Here is a 20150-nt window from a genome sequence, read left to right on the forward strand (position 1 = left end):
GGATGTTTACCTAGGGATGGAGCACTCCAGAAAAGAATAAACTGCATGTAGACTAATATACCAGCAATCTGATTAAATAAAAGATATGAAAATCCATGCAAATTTGAGCAATTATTTTCTTCAGCATAGTTCATAAATTAGAGGGGTTGCTAATGAATCTGGCACTACAGCAGAAAAAAAACAAAAGAGAAAACTTAGTTGTGAAGTTATTCTTTAAGAAAAAAGAAAATTCAGAAGATTTAAATATTTCTGAAGGGAGAGATTACAAATTCAGTGGTTGGATTAATAAATTTTTAGTTAATGTTCTTTTCCTCATTAGCACATAACATTAAAAGGCATGATAATATTAGTTCTTCCTCCATTACTGGCCCCAACCCTGCATGTGAAGCTGATTATTGATAGACTGGTTTCGAACTGCAATCTTGGCAGTTAAGTTAAAAAGTAGGTTTCTATAGAGCCCATCACCATAGCATCTGAGCATCAAATGTACAAGTACAATAATAATTTTATCTTCCAACTCCTTACAATCACTCTCATTTGATATAAACTGTTGTGACAATACTCAACACTTCAGAACAAGCATTCTAGATACAGTGAGGAAAGCTATCAGAAAGTGAAGTTATCTAAAGTAGTAACTGTTGAGTCTAGAAATTTCTGTAGCAAAAGAAATATAATAATGATGACTTACAGAAAGGAATTTCAAAGAACCCACCAGACCCTGCAAAAGTCTCAAAGAACATTGACGTTTCTCATTCTCTTGTTTGTCACTGTATCCTAAAACATTTCAATTATCATTAAGAGTTCTCTCACCAACAATAAACAGAACAGGGGTTAACTGCCTTTAAGAGTGAGGCATTTATGTGAAAAATTCTAAACTTGGAATCCAAGCTAGTTATGGTCTAGAACAGTGGTTTTCAACCTTTTTTCATTTGCAGACCCCTAAAATGCATTGAATGGAGGTGTGGAGCCCTGTGAATTGTAAACGTGGTTATCTACATATTTTTGATTGATGGTAGTCATCTTTCACAGACCCCGTACACACAGTCTGCAGACCCCCAGGGGTCCACAGACCACAGGTTGAAAACCAGTGGTTTAAAAAAACTACACACATTTCTGTTTCAGTTTCATCTTTTCAACAGCTCATTTGTTTAAGGATTATAAATGATCAAATAAACCAACCACCACTGAAAAACAGGAGGGTAATTTTTTTTTTTTTTTTTAATGGTACGCTCTTCAAGTGGGATTTTCAAAATATTTAGATCAGTGATTCCCAAAGGGTGTTCTACAAAAAATGGGCTGGATTTGGTCCCTGCCATGCCAGTCTCACACAGCAAGATTGGGCGTACAGACCAGATGTGGATCATGGACCAGTGAATTAAGTGTGCTATCAATTTTAAACCAGAAAAAAGTATGCTCCACGAGCGCATTAATGCAAAGCAATAAACTCCAGAGCTCACTGCTCCAGAGTTTATTGCTTCCCAGGCACTGCATTTCACATGTGCCCAGCACAGCACTGTTGAGCTGGGTTAGAGCAGCCCTACCAGAGGGCCCCAGGGGTCAGCCAGCAAGCCTGGGGCTGCTCCTGCCTAGCTCAACATACTGCAGAGGGGCTGGCTGGGATATAAGTGTGCTTCAGTGTGTAGCTAGCCAGCAGGCAACTCCTGCACTGAAGCACCCTCGTGCCCCATCCAGGCCCTCCAGCGTCTACATGTATGGTGCTGCATAGTAAAAAGACTCTGCAGCAGGACAGTACTTATATTTACAAGTACTATCCTGCTGCGGAGCTTATTAGTTTACTCCAGCCTAACTGCCCTGCCCATGTAGACGCTGAGACATTTACTGTGGAGCTAATTAATCTACTTGGCACTAAACATGTAGTGTAGATACACCTTCCAGGTGTCAAAGGCTAAGGAAACACTGGTTTAGGTTAACCTTCTGCACCTGCCCCTGCTACGTATTACTTTCTCAATTTGAAACATACCTCTGGCTTTTATCAAAATGCAAATCTGAGTTTAAGTGAATTTAGGGAAGTCTTAACTAATATACAATTACTCTTATTTCCAGGGTCTTTTTCCATGCACATTAAAAACATAAGAAAAAATCCTATTTCATTTTGTGCATCCAAATGCACTTACACAACTGCATAATAATAAATACTGGTCCTTGTACAAAGTTTGCAATCCTACTGAACATGTAGTGTGGACAACCCAAGCATCCGATAGATAACTACCAAGCAGGTACACAGCTCTTTACTCTTGTATTCATTGACCATAATTTTCAAACTCTAGTCAGTCAAGAATCTCTGATTAATACATTAGACACCACAGGAGAGAGGCCTCCCATGCTCTAAGCTTAAAGAGGCTTGGTATACTTGATTGTTGAAATAGAAATGGTAATAAAAATGGTAGTTAAAGGTTTGCTTTTGGGAATTGGTGGATAGGTATATGTATATGTATTAGAATGGGTCAAGATGGGCAGTAGGGCTTAATTGATTTCTAAAAACCTTGGGTCTCGCATACAGTTTCACACAGCCCTGGAAGCAGACACACTGTCTAACACAACAAGGCCACACAGATACACACACAACCTGGGAAAGAGGGGGGCATGTACCACACTGTTCCATAACACGAGACAAGGGTGGCACTAGCTAACAAGGCCCCAGAGTTTGGGGGGGGGGGGGTCAAGTCCCCATTTTGGGGGAACAGACCAAATTAGGAGAAGGTCCGGAAAGCCCAAATTAGTATGCCTGCATGTGATGAGCGATGTGGCTGTGTGACGAACACAGAGACCAACCAGCAACAGCCATGAATCAATACTCATCAGGAGGGAAGGAGAATAGAAAAGCAGAGACTTGAGAATAACAAAGGGAGCCCTCCCTTCCCATCCCTCCTTCCTGAGAGAGTCCCCAAGAGGGATCCCCTGCCCCCTATCCCCTGGGAAGGGTCCCCAAGGCCACCATGGACAGAAAGCACACCACCAGCCTGTTTCATCCAGGGTCTCAGCATTCCACCTCCCTGCTGACATGCTAACACCTGACACCTAAGAGAGACCCTCAGAGTAAAGACTGCATCCTGGTCAGATGTACTTTGACTCTGATGACAGCCCTAGATTTTGGCAGATACAAAGAACTGCTTGATTGTTTCTATTCTTTTCTGTTTTCATTGTGTATCAATAAATTAGCCTATTATCAAATGGAAAGGTTGTGGTCCATCTGAGGGTGGTAATAAGGTATCCGAGTTCTAAATCCAGAGACAATTTAAGCCTAGTACTTAAGAGTGCTCACCCAGGAATCTAGAGACCAAGGTTTTAACCCTCCCTGTCACCCTGCAGGGGGTTCAAATCTGCATATCTCCTGCCTTGTTAGACAGTACTCTAATCACTAGGCCACAGGGCAGGTATTATCCAATTCTCTCCAGCTGTGTGTAAGGGCCATTGAACAAGCATAAGCTGATCAAGTCCATTTGAAACTCCAAGCCACTTGCTGCACAGACTTGCCCAAAGAGAATCTTGACAGCAGCATGTAGGAAGTCAGGCCACAGGAAATGGCTGAATTACGGTGCGACAACCGTAGAAATGAAAGTATGATCTTTGTAACATTAATTCACTAATGCCTTAACTTTAACCTACAACTAGCTCCTAACTGCATTTCCTGATGAATCCCACTACCTGCCTTTACAACGTGTAAAATAAGTCCCAGCTGTTCTGCACCAGGACACACATGAAAACTGAGTCCTATCTGGTAATGATGTCACATCTATGTGATTAAGTTAAATCCCTGAATGTTTCATAGTAGCTAGGGTCAGGAGGGACCTGAACAGATCATCTAGCCTGACCCCCTCCCACAGGCAGGAATGAATGCCGGGTTCACAAGACCCCAGACAGGTGATCATCCAACCTCCTCTTGAATATGCCCAAGGTAGGGGCGAGGACCACTTCCCTGGGAAGTTGGTTCCATATGCTTATCCCTGAATCCAGTCAACATTTCTCTAGATCACTGGTGCTCAACCTTTAGGCCCTGTGGCCACATGAGTGGTGCAAGACCACTCCATAGGACATATAGGGCCCTGATGCCAGGCACTGCCCCTCAATGCTCCACGTACTGAGACCTGGTACTGCCCCCTTCTGTCATCCCACATGCCAGGATTACGCCTGGCACTGCCCTTGCACCCCCATCCAGCACACAGAATCTAGGGGTCTGCATGGCTCTGGAAATTTAGCCACTGTTCCCACACTGCCAAATTTCCAGACCAAAGGGAGCCCCCTACGTTGGATGACACAACACCATGGGCCGAATCTGGCCTGCAGGCCAGGGGTTGAGCACCCCTGCTAAATCATTCTTCCTATGCCCTTCTCACAATTACGTGCATGCACACAAACACATGCATACATTCTAGACAGGAGCCAGAAATTTAAAAGTTTTAGTTTCAATTCTAAGCTTCTAGGAGTTATTCATCAGCTGCAGGCAAAAATGCTCATAATATCTGAGACAGTGCAGTGGTAGAAGAAAGCTAGCCTCCTAAGCTACAGAAGGTCACACCTCTCAAACAAATAAAAAAAAAGAATATGGATTTATGGCATATAGTCAATGAAAGTTATATTAAAGGGTCAAAGGAGAGTGGCATCTAATTAGTTGTTGGCAGAACTATAACATGAAAGGTTTTTTTACAGTTAAGTCTACATGAAATTAGTGAGTATGGGTGTCTTACTCTCTATTTTATGCTAAAACAACTGTTGCAATTTCTCTTTACTTCCTCCCACTCTAAAATGAGGCGAAATAGAATATTTTCCAACAAGAGTGACCAGTCAGCACCCCAGATGCTACTGTGCAATTACAGAAACATTTTTTTTACATTTATATTGACAATTGCAGGTGAACAGCCAGATTAGGTTGCCTGGACAGCTGTCCACATTAGGGTCCTTAAGTTCAATAGGAATTGAATACGGGAAAGGCTGCTACCAAAAGAGGAAAATATTTTGAAAAATTCCTACTGTAGACAATGCAATAAAGAGAAAGTCTTTCTAGCTCAATGGAATCTATTCTTTGTTCTATGCTAGTTAAGTAACATTAAATTAATTGAAAATACACAAATTCTTATCCATTAAACATAATGTAAAAGCAGTCCCTGACAAACTTCTTAATGACAGAACCTTTTGTTCTTACCTTCTGCTCCTAAGAACCATAAATTGACTACTATTTCAAATCCTCACCTGCCTTTGCATAACTTAAACACATAGCTCCTAGTGTATCATTAGAAGTTTGGTTTAGTGCTCTTATAAGCGTTTTCCTCAAAAGAAGATAAAATGGGAATAGCTGTAAAAGTAGGTAGTCCCAATTTTCTGTGCTTCAATCAACTCCTCTCTTAGCATCCCAGTGTATGGATTTTATAAAATTAAGAGGCATTAAGAATTTACCTGCCATTTTTATTCGTACAGTATCATGACCAGCATAGCATACACTAGATAGTTTAATGTAGCATGGAGTTTTAAATGCATACACATTTCCAAAAACTCTCCCTAAAGCAAGTGTAAAAAGTGAAAAATTATTAGTTTGAAGTACCTTTCCAGCTAGTGACTAACACACCAACATTTTACAGGAAGTTAGTCCAAAACTGTTTCGTGTTTGTTTGTTTGGGTTTTTTTGTTTGTTTTTTTGTTTTTTGGGGGGGGGGGTTGTTTTTTTATAGGCTAGCCTATTAAAAGCCACATTAATGTTCAGCTAACAATGACTGCAACTAACAACTTTTAAATTCTAGTAAAGTTCAGGAAACCTAATCCACAAATCTGTTCTTAACCACAAAGTCTAAAACTAGATAAGAAAAAACATGCAGTTATACACAAACTTCTATCCATAGATCAGGGCACCATGCAGATGTATTGTAGGGGTCTAAACATGCCATTTGCAAACAATAATTCTTTATTATACATTTTGGTTGTGCATACTTATAAAAGGTGCACCGATACACATTTTTGGAGCCAATACCGATAGCCGATATTTAAGGAGGCATATCGGCTGATACTAATCCGATTTCTGATACAGCTGACTCCAGCTGGTAAGTCTGTTGTGGTGGAAGGGGAGGAGGGAAGGAAGAGCTGGGGCTGCGCCAGGCAGCAGTAGTGTGGGGAGCAGAGTGGCGGCAAAATTTGGGGTGAATGCAGCATCCTCCCAGCACGCGCTCCAAGCCCAGCCCCCACTGAGAAAAGCCCCACACAGTCCTGACTACAGCCCACCCCGCCCCACCCCACACAGATCCAGGGGGCACACCCCCACCCCTATGTCCTCCTGGGGTACAAGCAGCAGCAAGAACTGCCTCCCACGTTGCTGTCGCAACGCTTGCCCCTGCCCCCTCCCTCACCGCAGGAGACGATGATCTGCACCCCCCTCATTGTCCTTCCCTCCCACCTGCTGTTCCACCACACCGGATTTACCAGCTGGACACAGCTCTCCACGCTATCGGCTGTGCTCCTTGCTGCCCCAATGCTGCACCGCAGCTACGGCTGTGCACAGCACAGGCATTTATCAGCCAAATTATTGGCCCCATCAGGCTGATATTCAATACAGCGAGTTTTCTTTATACCGGTGCTGATCTGATATCGGACTGATGTATCAGTCCACCTCTAATACTTATGAAATTAAAACATGTTGTAGTGCAAAAATAACCATGACAAAAATCAAGAATCTAGGATGAAATTAAAACAACGTAACATCAAAAAGCCAAGAGATGGTCCAACTCTACTCCCTAACCTTAACTGTTCCCATTTATAAACCTGGCAGGCTTCCTGCCTTTCACATGTACACTTAAAGAAAACTGTATACTGAGACCTTGCCCACTAGCAGGATGCTGGATTACAGACCACAGGGTATAACAGGGGTCTACCTAAATCATGAAGGGACTTACCAATTTTCATGGGTTGACTGCAGCCTAAAGCTCTAATTCTGCAGTCATTTTGGGGTGGCCTTTTCTATTCAGTGTCAGCTACCTGGATTCTCCCAAGTGTACAGAGATGATAAATGACAGTAAAAGGCTGTCCCTGAAAATTCTGCCCTTTCCAGATGCATGGTTTAACACATCTTTCATATATCCCATTTGAACATTTTAACTTAATTAGTTTAGATATGTATCTACAACTATGAGTCCCTCAATATTTTTGTTTGGGAAATTTGCTTTGTCTAAGATATATTTTAATAACTTTGAAATACAAAAACTATGAAGACTACATTATTAGAAGATAATGAAGACAGAGCAGTAGGGAATCCTACAGATTTGACGCGTTACAGAGTTATCTTTCCCCAATGCCCAATGTTCCTGTGAATCTGCTAAGCTCTTCCAATAGTTAACACTTCATCTACAGTGTGGATTTGCCATGATTCCAGATGCCACTGGCCAGTCACTATAACTAGACTGGTGTAAAGCTCCTACTGATGGGTGTAATAACTTCATCCTGCCTGGAAACATAAGTAAGCAAAAATGGTGTAAAAAAGACGGTCTACGCCATCTCAATTACATTGCTTTTTCTACAAATTACAGGGAAGGAAAATTATTGTTTGAGCCTATGCATTGAATATTCTTCCTTCCACTAGCCACTCTTGCCTTAGTGTTGTCTCAATAACTGGTATCTTTGAGGCCGTTTTATTTTTCCCTTTTGAAAAAGTAGATTAATTTGGTGATTTTGAACACACTTCTAGCATTGACTACAGGGGAATAATGTAAGAGCTCTGCATGGTTTCCATGACTATCTTTGAAAACACTCCCCAGTTATTACTGGCACTGCTGCCAAGTTTCTCCTGAGCAGAGAATGCCAACTGAATCAAGTTACATGTTGGTTTTGTGAAGTGTATAAATAGTAAAAGTCAAAACTGTTCTGAAATAGTAAAATGATTTGAACTCCAGAGTACCCTGCTGCATCAAACAATTAACTTCATGAGTTCATTGTATTAAAACAAGGTAGATCAGGTGGTATTGCATGACCTTTAGTAGCTTATACCAAGAGCAAAGGGAAAAAGAAAAGATTCAAGGAAAAAATAAGCAGTAAGACGCGTTAAAAAGTGTTCATGCAGCAAAAAGACACAGAGTGCATTAGCTGGAATCACAATCCATCTCTTTATTTACCTTCTTATTAAGCCAATGCCACAGCTTGTTGGTGGCAGGGGTAGATGAAGAGTGGGCGGGAAAAAGACAAGAAGACAGCAAAGGATTATTGAAGAATGCAGTAATAGTATGAAAAACAAACAGACAGACAGTAATCCACAGAATGAAACGTGAAATCATTCTAGACCCAACAATAAATTACAACAGGAAAGAAAGCTTTGTAAAAACCTGCAATGCAATAATCCAGGTTTTACCAACATGCATGTTATTTAGAAAGGAAAAGAAACCCAAAAAAACCCCAACTTTACCAAAATGCTTGGCAACCATAGTTGAACAATTTTAAAACAACTCTCAGTCTGCACCAGTATGTCTTGAATAGTTATAGATTAAGATCCATAACTTCAAAGATCAATACAGTATAGGTGAAAACATTCTTTGGAAAACAGGAGCATTACTAAATACCAAAAACAACGCATCAGACGCTTGTTTTTGAGAATCAAGTTCCCAATCTGAAACAATTAATGGTCTAATTTCAAACCCACTCAAAATGTCATTTGTCAACTGTTGTTAAAAACATTAAACATTTTTATGTTTTAGTAGTATTCCTGCATTCAGACCCAAGTCAAATCATATGAAAAGGAGTAGGAAAAAATATTAAATTCACCTGATATACACAGCAAAAGATCACAGATCCAATCACTTATTCATATAGGCTGTCCATAATCAGGCAGGTTGTGCAAACAATAGAGGACAGGTGTATCATAGTATCATAGTGCTTAGGATCAGAAGGGACCTAAACAGATCATCAGGTCTGACCCTGTGCCCGGGGCAGGAATGGGTGCCGGGTTCATATCACCCCAAGGTAGGAGAGAGTACTACCTCACTTGGGAGTCCATTCCAGAGCCTGGCAGCCCTAACTGTAAAGTAATGTCTCCTGATGTCCAGCCTGAACCTTATCTCTAACAACTTGTGGCCATTATTCCTAGTAACCCTGGGTGGTGTAGAACACCTTCTTCCTAAAAAATCATTGTTTCCTTCTGGAATAGAAATTTAATTCTAATAGCTCTCACCCAAAGTAATCATACACCCATTTTATGACCTTGTCTGTAGTGCAACTTCAGTCACTAATGGCGGGGAATGGAATGGTTACCAATGTAACTACTATCTATGCAAACCTCAACTGTAGACAAAAAACTAAAGTTTCTATCCATCTGCTCGTTCTTCCTTAAAAATAATATAACTCCACCGATACAAGTTGTGCCTTTTTCTTGTCTATATTTGGGGCCTGTACCATTAACTGGCCACCAGCGACTGAAATTGGGACACATTCCCAATATAAACAAAACCTAAAGAAGTGTTTTGAATTAAGCCAAAATCCCAGAATGCAGATCAAAGTGCAGCTTATACTGAGAGACAAACATACACAGATTCAGTAACAATGCAAAGCACAAAGGTATCCAGTTATGCCACATACTATATAGCTTAAGTGCATCTGTTCCTATGGAAACAAGAACAGAAATGGGAAGCTACAAGAGCTTGAAAAACCTCAGCTGCAAGATTCTAATCTTTTTCCCATCTTCCCAGGAAAGAAATGTTTTATCAGTAAAATGATGTAATAGGGCTGATATTTAATACTCCCACCTCCCTGGCATGTACCTTTATCTTGCTTTCATGGAACCAAAGTAGAAAAAATAATCTAACATGACAAGATAACCCATTTCACGGTAAGCCTCTCTTTTTTTAAATAGATTTCTATAGGGTAGTCTAATGTATCCTGCTCTGCCCCCCATAATGGTTATAATGATCTTATAGGGAAAATTAATGCTACTCCATTAGCATTAATGGCAATTAATAAAAGCAACCTAACTTCCATCCATCAGAATCATTTTTTTCAATCTTTACTCTCCTAAGACATAACAGTAGGTACAATAGCCAGGAAACAACATGATATGCAGGAAAACATCGATACCCAAAAATACATGCAATATACTGACCTCCAACCAGTTTAAATTTTAGCAACTTACTTCCCATTGTATATTGACAGGCAGAATCTTGGGTGCTTTTACCCAAGCCACAAGTTATTTTTTTAAAGTTTGGTTAAACCAACTATTTACAAAAGTAGAATTTAACAATGAATGTATGTTTAATGCAGTACTTTTTTCACTACTCCATTTGAAAGCTATTTACATTATGCTACCAACTCCTGAAAGATTTTCTGAAGAAGATACATTTCTACACACTAGTGAAAGTGCAGAAACGTGTGTTCCTATGTTTCTCAGGTGTTTTTAACTGTGTGCTTAATTTAGAGCTTAAAGTACCCATACTTGACTCTGGTAAAAAGACTGAACCACCTACCTATAATCACCAAGTGTCAGACCATGGTCTACTACATCTAGGAAAGATCTTTTGGTAAGTATACAATGAATTCAAAATATACCAAAAAGTAGATTTCCTTGCATTAATAAAATATATAGTCACTGACTAACATCAACACAATCGTCTTTTATGAAAGCCTGGAAAGATGCATGGAATTATTCAGTGGACAAGAAAAGTCCCATGACTGCACGGGGTTGACCAGGATAGCTGTCCAAGTACAAATAAAAATGCAAGTGGGCACTCACTGTGTAAAGAGTACAGCAGGTTGAAGCAAAGATGTAATTTAGACTATTCATAAAATATGTGAATAATACCCATATATTTTACATTTCTTCAGGGGTGGAAAAATGGCGGCAACCAATTTCTGCCCCCTGCTCCCACACTCTCTTCACCCCTCAGAAAACTTCCAGCCTCTGAGTTCTTATGTATGTATGCTATTAGCAGAAGGGTAGTACAAGGAGGAAGATCAGTGAGCGACACCAAATATATTTATAAACACTCTTAATTTGCCTAGTCTAAAACAGAACAGTAACAAAATGGACAATTAGTTTCATCAGCATCTGCTGAGCTTTCTAGTACTTCCTTTTGTTCAGCTGCTGGAAGAAAAAATAAAAAGCAACACCTGTCTACTTTTCACAACCAGAACTTTTCTCAAATGGGCACACCCCATTTATCAGCAGAGAAAGAAGGAAGTTGAACTGGCACTACTTTCTTATTTCTTTTCCTCAACAGATTAAATAAATGCTTCAGAAGGAATCAGTGCTGAGAATCTGCTGAGCTCACTTGGAGCCCTCTCCCACATGCTTCTTCTAATTTTTTTTCAACTTAAGGAGGGAAAAGAATCTCTCTTCCTGGCCCACCATATCCAAAACTAGGAGATTTTCTCTGGCTGAAGAGGACACATGCTCCTCCAGATGCATCTTCACTCTCCATCCATCCCTTTCTCTTGGTGGCAGGACTTCTTGCTTGTCTGTATAACGTGCCAGAATGTTAGAAACACGCATCACTATTGTATAATTTAGACATGTGTTAGAAACAAACATCAGCAACAGTTTATTTACATAAGGCCGAGGCTTAGCACCCTGCTTCTGCTAACAGAGAAACACCACTGTCATAGGTGGGATTTTCAGGGGAAAGGAAGTACAGATGATCACTAAAAATCTCTAAATTGTAAAAGACACCATTAAATTGGAAGTGATTATATAGTCTCTCTCACTGTCAAAGAAAACAGGAGCAAAACATATCAAGCCAGGGTGCAAGACCAATTCTTCCTTTTCCTTTATTCTTATTATACCCATCTTAAAAGTTTCATAACTTAAATTATCTTAATATATACCCCCAAGAAATTCATTGCGTTTTAATGGTTCCTACCAAACAAAAACTTATAATTATGAATTTCAACTGAAATACAATGCATCAGATACTAGATTCATCTCTCCTTTCTCCATCATTATTAGTAATTCCATCACTTACCCTAGCCTACAAGCTTGCAAGTTATTTTTTATTTTTATTTTTTTTGTTTATTACACCAGATAAGTGCCACGCCCAAAATACAGCTGGTTTTATTTTCACAGCTGCTCAAAGATTCATCAATCCTATTAAAAAAAAAAATCTACTAAAGCCTCCCTTTCTCCACCCTCTGATATACTGATCTTTCTTATCTCTATTCAACTCAGTTTAAGTTACCTACCTTACCCATTGCTTTATTTAATCCCTGTTCAAATTTCTTTACTTGCTCCCTCTTGCCTCCCTGCGAATTCAATTTCCTCATTCTCTTTCAAATTCTTCTCTATCCATTCAACCAGACCTCAAGAGCTAAATCAATGCCCACTTAAAGAAAGCTTATAATTCCTCCTACCCCCTACTCCAATAAAATCTTTTCATCCTTTTGCCCAGCAAAACCACTTTGCTTCATTTCCTCCTGTTCTTGTTAATGTTTAGGCCTGCATCCGGCAAATGAATTTGGATGGGCACAGACATGATGTTAAAACAGTTGGCATAGCATAGCCCTTCAGTTTTAAGCTGTGCAGGACAAGGACATTTTTGTATTTTACATTTCTGTGGTACAATTTCAGTAGATAATAGCTTAATACATATTTATTTAGAATAGTTTTGAAAACGTTCACACATTTTCAATATCCCTTAGCATAATTTAAAAGCAAAAATCCCTTATGAAGATTCACTCAGCCAGTTTCAAATCTTCTTGTGATTTAAGTGTTCCGTTATAAAGAAGAAATCAAGAGCATCTTCCACATTGATGTCGTTAACAGAGAAAACCATATGAAAGCTTTATTCTGTCACTTCCTGGAGATCACAACTCCTAACTTTTTCCATACAAGCCCCCTGAGGCACTGCACTAGGACAGCTACATTTAGTAGCTATGTAGTGTAGCATGTGGGTGAAGTAGCTTAGACTCAATCTATAAACTAAAAAAAGAAGCCATTTTGTAACATTAAATTAGCTTAATGCAACTAAGAATATTCAATCCTTTACACTCAGACTGAGATTAATGTCTTTATCAGATATCATGACTGACACATGAGAAGTCCCCCTTAACATGTAATTGGGCCATATTATTAAGCTAGTTTAACTTTAAAGGCTACTTTTATCAATCACTTGGGCACGTCTATATTTTGCATTTACTGTGCGCCAAGCAGTGACATGCCATAACAGTGAGTGCAGAACAGTGTAACAATCTTTTGAACAGTGAAGGGTTATGGGCAAGATAAATGGTTCCGTCTCTAACAGTACCCACGTACAGTACCATAATAATATGGCTATACAGATTCCAGTTTGGGAGGCAGTGTGAATGGAGTAAAGTAGCCAATTTTTCTCCACAGCACTGCCTGGTAAGCTAGATATCAGGTTAATGTTGAGGAACCTAACCTATTTTTCAAAGTTTAAATATGTGCTTCAGTTTGAATAAAGAGAGTAGAGATAGGGCCTAAAGATATGCGGCGGTACATATGTGCACACATGCACACGCACACACTTTTTCATGAAGAGAAAGGTGAACTAGTGACAGGCTCGCTTTATTTTAGACCAACAGTTCCCCAGGACCCAGTCACACAAGTAAAATTTTTAGCTTGTTTGAGAAAATTAACTGAAATACCTTGCTGTCAAGTTTTAGCATGACCCTTCCAAGTCCTCTGATTGGCCATGGAGCGAGGGCTTCTTGCCGCTCCTTCACAAAGTTTTCCAGAACGTGCCACCACATGCTACAACGTTTTGCCATGAAGTTCACAACTCCAAAGTGGACCACAAGCTTTTTAAGAACCCAAACTGTAATAATAAAGAAAAAGGGAATTTAAGATTAGGAATTTGACAACTGTACCATGTCTTATTCCTTCCCTCCTAACTCTTCCTTCCACTGGGACATTTAGGAAAAAAAACAGTATATACATTTCTTTTTTTTTCCCTCTTACCAGAAGTACTAAAATCACTTCAACATTTTCAAAACAAAGATTATGCACTTTCTAAAAACTATTCATCCACCTGAAACTTAAATACTGTCATATAAAAGACAGCTCCATATCATCTTATTGCATATACAATGACCTACTGAACAATTCTACTGATTACAGGCAGTGAACTGATAGTTTTGTTAAACACAAACAACATCTGTACTTTACAGAATGAACATGGATAGCATATTCAATGTATAATATCTTGGACATGAGGCAACTTTCTCTCCCTCAAAATTTTTACCATTTTTGGCTTTCCATATCTTTAATTCAGTACCTTTCATGTCAAAGAGAGAGCCATATACTTTCATTTATACATATGCTCAGGACAGCAGGAGCTACAGTTAAGTTTGCAACTAAACTATTTTATGGACATCTACATTTCTTTTTTGATGAGTAAAAATTCTCTAGATTTGTATTTAGATTCAGCTTGTATTAATTACAAATACATTTTAAAATGTGTTAATTAAGTTAGACAAGGTTCCTTGGGCGAATCTGATATCTTTTATTAGACCAACCCAAATAGTTGGATTCACCCAAGGAACCTTGTCTGCTTATGTCCTTAGACCAACACGGCTACAACCTACATCCCTGTTAATTAAGTTACAATTTCTATGTAAACCTGTACTTCTGCATTTCTTAATTATTTTATATTTGCAGCCTTAAAACTGCATTAACAGATTTTTGCCTTTAAAATATGCTGGTTAGGAAACTCAATTAATTACTTTGACTGATATGCCCAGACCTGAAATTAAGCCCTCTCCTCGTCCCCTCCCCCGCAAATTACTGAAATGCAATTTTAAGAAGTTTCATATTGTGAACACAATTATTGCATTGAGATTATTTCTTTTGTCACAACTCAAGATGCTGAATGTCATGCTTCTAATTAAAAAGTAGGTACTGAGACTTTTGCTTAAAATTTGTGTACTTAACTTACCAAACAGGTAACTACTTGAGAAATGTATGATGTACATGGAACCAGTAGTTTAAAGAAAATTATTAGCAATATAGTCAAATGAGAAAACTTTAAACTATTATAGAATTCTGTGCTTTTGCACTACATGGTAAATAGGTAATATATTAAAACGTATTTTAATAATTATTTTTTTCTGTTGATTCAAAACTCCTCCAAACTGAATGTAAAACCTGCTGGCAAACGCTACAAAACTATACCACTCAACATTCATAGCATGCATCCCTTGGAAATATCTAGATATGAAAAATGTCATGCCCAAAAGGTCAAATTTTAATGTCTACAGGGAGTTTATCAAGTTTAACAAAAACCTATTATCTGTAAGCTCTTTCTGTAACAGTTTCTGTTCTTTCCCACAGCATTGCTTATTTTACAATTTTTCCAAGCTCTGCTTTACTTGTTTACTCGTGGCACCACCATGTGGCAATCTTGAGTACCACCTTCTTACCAAGTAATCATCTTGCTACACTTAGCACAGTTAAATGTCCAAAAGAGTTGAAAATATTGTGCGAGGTTTACATCTTGGTTCCAGAGGGAAAATGAAGTCTTACATTGTAGCTTTTTTAACCTAATTCAATTGATACTAAATGCATAAACCAATTAAACTACTGCTCTGCAACACAGGTACAGCTGTTCTTTTACAGAATACACATCATTTTTTTCTAAAAGTGTGCTTGCTGTTTAAACAGAGAGAGGGAGAGAGACAAGGAGAGAGACAGGGAAGGAGAGAAAACTGAGGGGCAAGCGAAAACAAAGTAGAAGCAACAGGTACTTGACAATAAATGTGCTCCTAGTTATATGCACTCAACACATTGAATGAATGTTTCAGATCTTCCTTGTAGGTTGGCTGCTTGTTCCTTGCGGGTTTTAATGATTGGCTTTCATTAAAATTTTACACTGATATTGCTCTCTCTGTTCTACATTTTATAACAATTTATGTATATATCCCTCTCCCCAAATAATATACCATTAAGAGAATACATCATTCTGTTGAAGCAAAAATGGTTTAAGCAAAAATTCTAGTAGTGAGAAGATGTTTCTGATGCATGAAATGGCAATTAGAGTCAAAGGCCAGTTTACGAACCTTTGGGTAAATCAGCCTTTCTTTACATAAATATCTGTTGCTCTAATGCAAGAAGCGTTTTCTCTTAGGATCATCATGCCCTTGACTCTAAAATATCAACTTAAGTGAACGTGGCTTAACTAAGGGACCTATTGTTAATATAAAAAAATCATTTCCAGTCACTCTGTTATTATACGTTTGCTTTGTGTACTTCCTCTCCTTTGACAACCCAATTTATTCTTTTACCCTACAATATTTACTGTGATCCAGTGTTCTAAATGTGGTTCAATTCATGACCGAACCACCCCTTCCTAAGATACAGCTGCACTGTTAGTCTGAAGTCAGGGAAAAGGCAAGGCAAGGCGGCACCTTAGAAATGGATTCAGAGAGACCACCCTACCCTGCTTTCTGCCCAATGTAATTACTGAGATTAATAACATTAAATTAATAGATTATACTAGTAAATGAACCACTGTGATAATGTATGCTAACTTTTTATATAAAACAAACCATAAGATTTTCCTAAATTGATTCCTATTTGTACTGAAGCATCTTTTTAGATAAAAAGTGTACAGGGATGGAAAATAAGTCCATCACGACCCTTGGTAAGATGTTCTATTGGACTGACCCACACCATTAAATTTGTACGTCAGTTCAAGTCTGAATTTATTTAGCTTCAACTCACAGCCATTGGTTTATATCTTTGTTCACTAAACTATAAAGCCCTCTTATCACATTGCTTTTCACACTGATATTTCTAGACTCTGATCAAACTGCACCCAAAGCTCCTTTTTCATAAACTGAAACCTTTTTCCAAACCTTCAGTCATTCTCATGGTTTTTCTCTGAAGACTCCCAAATTTTTCAACATCTTACACTGCAGTAGCAGCTGTAAGAGAATACGACACTGCAGAAGCAGTGTCAAACATGAATAAAAACAGCCTCTCTTCTCATACATCCAAGGAAGAGCCTCTTTACATTAGCTTTTCTGACCACAAGATTGAACCACTCTTTACAAAGCCTGACCGAAGTCTTTTATAGTCGCTGTTACTCATGACGGAGACCATCCTGCATGGTCTGTTTTCCTGTTTCTAGATGTATAATTTGACATTTGGCTACACTGTCTGAGCCCAAGGAATCCAGGTCACACTGCATCAAGGACCTGTTCTCTGCTCTGTTTAACAATGTCTGCCTGAGTCACCTGCTAACAATGTTCCATGTTCTTTCAGATCACTGATACAATTAATTGTTACATGGCATAAGCCAAGAACATCTACAGTTACTTTGGATGGGCCTTACATGGTTTGTTGTTTTTTTTTTTAAAAAAGGAAAAAAAAGATATAAATGCTACTTTCAGTTGATGGTCATGTTAAGAGCATATTCTCTCTCAGGCATTCAAATAAGCAAAAAATGGACATCCTGAAGTGCTCATGATTATAGTCACAAGTGAGCTCACACTACTTCTATCAAGAAGTATATTATTTGGTTTGCTAACCAAATGAAGCAGCCACATTAAACTGCAAAATAAATTAAATTGAAGAAAGCACTTAAGACAATGAAATATGATTTTGACTGAGGAAACATGGACACAAGGAGCACTGGAAACAAGAATTAACTACCTTAACTCTCCTACGCCATCAGTCAATGAAGATCTAAAAGCAAGATGCATATAGTTTTAAAACAGCTGCTGAGATGCACAGCAAGCTTAGGTAGTGGAAAGGGGGGCCTAACGGGGCTTAGCCCCCTCAAATACGGGGCAGTAGTAGGGCGCCAGCATGCTCGGGGCAGGCAACAGCATCACTGGGAGGGGGGATGCAGCAACCCCAACATTCACTGTAGCACACCCAACCCCCCTCCCAGCACCACTGCCACCTGCCCAGAGCGTGCACGCTCAGCCCCACCCCCCAAAAAATGTTATTCCTTCCCCTACAACAAATGTGATTTCTATTTTACAGGTGGGATAACTGAAGTCTTAAGATAGTAAAGAAAAACTTTAGATAGCCTTAGAGTATTCTTAAAATTAGAAAAAAAAAAATCTTGTGCTCCTTATAATAGCAATTAATATACTAAGTAATCCAGAGTATCTTTCATTAAAATTGCATAGAATTTTCCCCCACCCCAAACAAGGACAAAAGGAACAAAAAGCAAAAAGGAAAAACAATCCTGGCCATATGCTACAGGCTGCTAGGAAACACAAACAAGCAGTAACAATTAGTCATGTATTTTTATGATGTACAAATACGGTACTCCTGAATGGCATTAAACATTTAGGCCACTGTACAATAATAAATACAAGCAAAGCAACGCCTACATTTCATGGAAGGTAACTGTATGATACAGGAGGACACTAAGCAGGCATGCCATCTGAAATAACTTATTTACAACCAGGAACTGACTGAGATTGTGAAAAGAGACTTCAAACCAGAAACTACAAGTTAATTGAATTCAAAATACATCAATACAAGATTAGGTTTTAAGAAAAGACATTTTGAGACCCACAAGTGGAAGGTGAAAGAAGATTCCACATCTTCTATTTGGAAAAGGGTATGTTGTTACACAGATATGAAAAGGCTAGGATTTTCTGAAGTCCTATTTAACCATGAATTAATAATAACCAATTACCTGCAATAGGCACTGGCAGTAACTGCACAATCCAGAGATTCAACCAGATCTGGACTATGATGATGGCCCATACCAGAGTAACAAAATAGATATCACTGGTTTTCTTCTTTCTAAAAAAAGCTCTAATTTCAGGCTTCTGTCTACCAGAAGTGGCTGATAAGGAGGAAGACGACGATGAAGTAGGAGGGCATTGTTCACTTTCCACTGTTCCTAAAGAAAAGAATTTACTACATTAAAGTCTATCACCAAACATAAAATATTTCTAAACAGCTTACTATCTGTCATAGGTTCTTAAATAATGAGGTACAAACTTAACAAAACAACCAAAACAAACCAACCAAAAACAAATAAAACTTCCCCCTGTTCCATTTGCCACAAAAAAACCCAGAAAAAGGTATATGCTTGTATTGTTAGATATAAACCGAAAGGGAGAATTTACTGTAGTTGCAATGGCAAAGATTATTAATGTTATTTTGTCTACAGGTTCAATAACATTCTAATGTTTGCTTCAGGCTATTTTTGATCAAAAAAAAAATCTCTGTACTTCAAAGCAGATATAGCAGACTCTGAAAAGAGTGTTTCCATGTTACAAATCACTTAAGTATAATGTAGTTTTCTAATTTTCAGATACAGTCCCACTACAAGTATTTATTCATGTCATGATCTTAAGTTGCTGGCTTGTCTGTCACACTTTAATAGCAATAGAAAACAGCAACCAAGAAAGCTAACTTAAAAAATCTGTGGATAAGTTTCACTCATCTTGCTCATGTAGTAATTGTTTGAAATGTATCATCTTTCTAGTTTACAAACTAAAGATAAAACCATGGAAAATTAAATTTAGTTAATACCGATTACAAGTGTGGATGTCTCATTTCTAAATTAACCCTCAATCTACAAACTATTAACATGCATTTTATTTCTGACAAACACCAGACAAGAATTCTCCAACAGAATTATGTGGTTCACTTCTGTGCTTTAAGTTTAAAAAAAGATTAATTCTAGTGTCAAGGAGATTTGCAACTGGCTTTCTTGATGGTCTGTAGACCTCTGCAAGAAAAAAAAGTGAATTCTCCATGTAGTTGGCCAGTTAGGTAAATTGGTCCCTCAACTGCAAGTCAGTGTTCAAAGAAACTTCCTATTCAGCACCAAAATTTCAAATGAGATATTTTATTGAAGCAAGGTGCCTTGTTGTAGCTGATAATCAAGAAGCTTGCTATGCATTTACTTTCTAAACTGATTTTACATACAGTATCATTATAACCAACACCAACATAACTTGAATGGTCTTTCCACCCCTGACATCTGTTGGGAAGACCATTCATCCAGCTCCAGCAGGTCAACCAACTTCCTGGCAGCTACTGCCAACCTGTTCTTGTCACAGGCTGTGGAAGGACAAACTAGGAATAAAACCACTCTGGACTTACTGCTGACATAGTAGGTGACCTGAAGATTGGAGGTACTCTAGCCTATAGTGATCACAACCTAATTAGGTTCACCATCCACCAAAAGGCTGGGAATTCAGTCAGTAGAACAGAAGTCCTAGACTTCAGAAGGGCAGCCTGGTAA

At 38.6% G+C, this 20150-nt stretch overlaps 1 protein-coding gene across 1 annotated transcript in view; it reads right to left on the reverse strand.

Moving 5' to 3' along the window:
- The window catches only part of TMEM245 (transmembrane protein 245), a gene marked incomplete at its 5' end in the record, with an annotated part of 132644 nt that overhangs the window by 75611 nt on the left and 36883 nt on the right, over positions 1–20150 (reverse strand). The window contains 3 exons of the mRNA XM_025212024.1: positions 8109–8132; positions 13576–13745; positions 18585–18794. Coding sequence (XP_025067809.1) covers positions 8109–8132; positions 13576–13745; positions 18585–18794 — 404 coding nt within the window. The remainder of the gene's footprint in view (positions 1–8108; positions 8133–13575; positions 13746–18584; positions 18795–20150) is intronic.

The sequence above is a fragment of the Alligator sinensis genome, unplaced genomic scaffold (assembly GCF_000455745.1).
Source record: "Alligator sinensis unplaced genomic scaffold, ASM45574v1 scaffold1140_1, whole genome shotgun sequence".
NCBI lineage: Eukaryota > Metazoa > Chordata > Crocodylia > Alligatoridae > Alligator > Alligator sinensis.